This window comes from Oxyura jamaicensis, chromosome 2 (genome assembly GCF_011077185.1).
Source record: "Oxyura jamaicensis isolate SHBP4307 breed ruddy duck chromosome 2, BPBGC_Ojam_1.0, whole genome shotgun sequence".
Taxonomy (NCBI): Eukaryota; Metazoa; Chordata; class Aves; order Anseriformes; family Anatidae; genus Oxyura; species Oxyura jamaicensis.
The window spans coordinates 1,080,533-1,082,507 of NC_048894.1; the positions used below are offsets into that span (position 1 = coordinate 1,080,533).

The 1,975-nt window shown below is 70.9% G+C and overlaps 1 protein-coding gene across 1 annotated transcript in view; it reads right to left on the minus strand.

Moving 5' to 3' along the window:
* Positions 1-244: 244 nt before the first annotated feature.
* PTPN23 (protein tyrosine phosphatase non-receptor type 23) overlaps positions 245-1,975 on the minus strand; it is a 12,258-nt gene continuing 10,527 nt past the window's right edge. Inside the window, 6 exon segments of the mRNA XM_035319674.1 lie at positions 245-889; positions 891-983; positions 985-1,020; positions 1,117-1,230; positions 1,318-1,456; positions 1,590-1,694. Of these exon segments, the coding sequence (XP_035175565.1) occupies positions 470-889; positions 891-983; positions 985-1,020; positions 1,117-1,230; positions 1,318-1,456; positions 1,590-1,694 (907 nt within the window). The 3' untranslated portion in view covers positions 245-469.

The window sequence follows — 1,975 nt, forward strand, 5'->3', positions numbered from 1 at the left end:
CCCCCCCCCCCCCCCCCCGTGCCCTCACCGTGCCTCGGGTGGCCTTAGCCCTGCTGTACGCTCCGTGCTGTACAGCGGCAGCATTTTTGTACCGGATCGTGTTTTATAACGTGTACAAAGACCCCTCCATTAAACGGAACTAACCCCCTGGGGCTGTGCTGATGGTGCCCTCCCCTGCCCTCCCTCACCCCCCCCAGGCTCTGGGGACAAAGGACCCCCCCCCGCCACGTGGGCCCAGCGCAGCGCCAGATCAACCTCTTTATTTTAGTAGCAAAGAGCTGAAAAAGTCAGTTCTAAGGGAGTGAGAGAAGGTGATCGGCGCCGGTACACCTGTACAAAGCTGGGGGGGGGGAGGCAGGGCCCCCCCCTGCGCCCCTCAACCCCCCGGGGGCCAGCCCAGCACCCTGGGAGGCAGCAGCTGAGGGCTGGGGGCTGTAGTGCAGGGGCTGGGGGGGGGCAGGCCCCCCCCTCAGCTCTTGTTGAGTGTCCAGAGCGGGTCGAGCATGCTGAGGGGGTCGTCGCTGGGCCGGGGCCCCCGTAGCCCCTCACCCGTCTGTGCCTGGAGGAAGTTCTGCTTGTTCATCCGCTGCTTGCCCTTCAGCGAGGCGTCCAGGGTGAAGGCCTCGGGCGTGAGGGAGGCCAGCAGCTCCAGCGAGGAGGAGGAGGGAGCGGAGGCCGGGGGCGGCGGGGGCTCGGCCGCGGGGGGTTTGGGGGTCTCCTCCACGTGGTTGCTGCTCTCGGCCTCGGCAGGGGGCTCGGGCGGCGCCGGAGGAGTTGGCTCAGGGAGCGGCGCGGCGCTGCCGTCCATCACGCCGTCCAGCGCGCCATCGGGAAGCGCCGGCAGCGCCTCAAGGGCGGCAGGATCAGGCCCAGGGGCAGGGTCCAGCCCCCAGCCCCCCCCCGATCTCCCCCCCTATCCCCGGAGGCTTGATGCTGAGCTTGGCGATGGTGGCCTGGATGGAGCTGATGGACAGGTCCCCCCCCCAGCACCAGGTCCTGGGGGTCCTGGTGGAAGTAGAGCTGCAAGGAGAGAGCCCTGTGAGCCCCAGGGGGGTGCTGGCCCTTGTTCCCCCCCCCACCCAAGGAAGGCAGCCTGCCCCCGCTCCCCGCACCCACCTTGGGGGAGGTGCTGTTGGGGGGCTTGGGGACGGGCGGCGTGCCCACGCCGTGGCGGTGCAGGACCTGCTCCGCGTGCTGCAGGACGGCCTCGTAGCAGAACTTGAGGTGCAGCTGCAGGGGTGAGAGCAGGGTGAGCACCCCCCCAGCACCCCGGGGGGGGGGGGGGGCACCCAACCACCTCCCCCCTCGCCCCGCTACCTTCTCCTGGAGCATGTGCTTGCGCTGCTGCCGCAGGCGCTTCACCAGCTGGGCCGGGTCGGGGATGCCGTTGCCCGCCTCCACCTCCTGCATGGCCGCGTACAGCAGGCAGAAGGCCCCGGTGCGGCCCACGCCGGAGCTGCGAGGGAGATTGGGCCCCGTCAGGCAAACCAAGAGGCTGTGACAGGCCTGGGGGGGGCACCCCCACAGCCCCCTGAACCCCCCCCCCCCCTGGCCCCGGCCCACCCCCCCCCCCCCCGGGTGCCGCTCACCTGCAGTGCACCACGATGGGGGTGTGCAGCGGGCGCTGGTGCAGGTAGTGGCCGTGCACCTCCTGGATGAAGCGCAGGAGGCTCCCCTTGCTGTCGGGCAGGCCCCTGGGGGGGGGTGAAGGGACACTTACTGAGGAGGGGGCTCCCCTCTCACACCCCCCAGAGGGCTCAGTGCTGCCCCAAGCACCCTCCCCATACCCCAGGACTCCAGCAAGCCCCTGCCGCCGTCCCCCAACCCATGCACACACAGAGCAGCCCCCCCCCACACCCCAGTCCCCCCCAACACACCCCAGTCCCCCCCCAACACACCCCAGTCCCCCCCCAACACACCCCAGTCCCCCCCCAACACACCCCAGTCCCCCCCCAACACACCCCAGTCCCCCCCC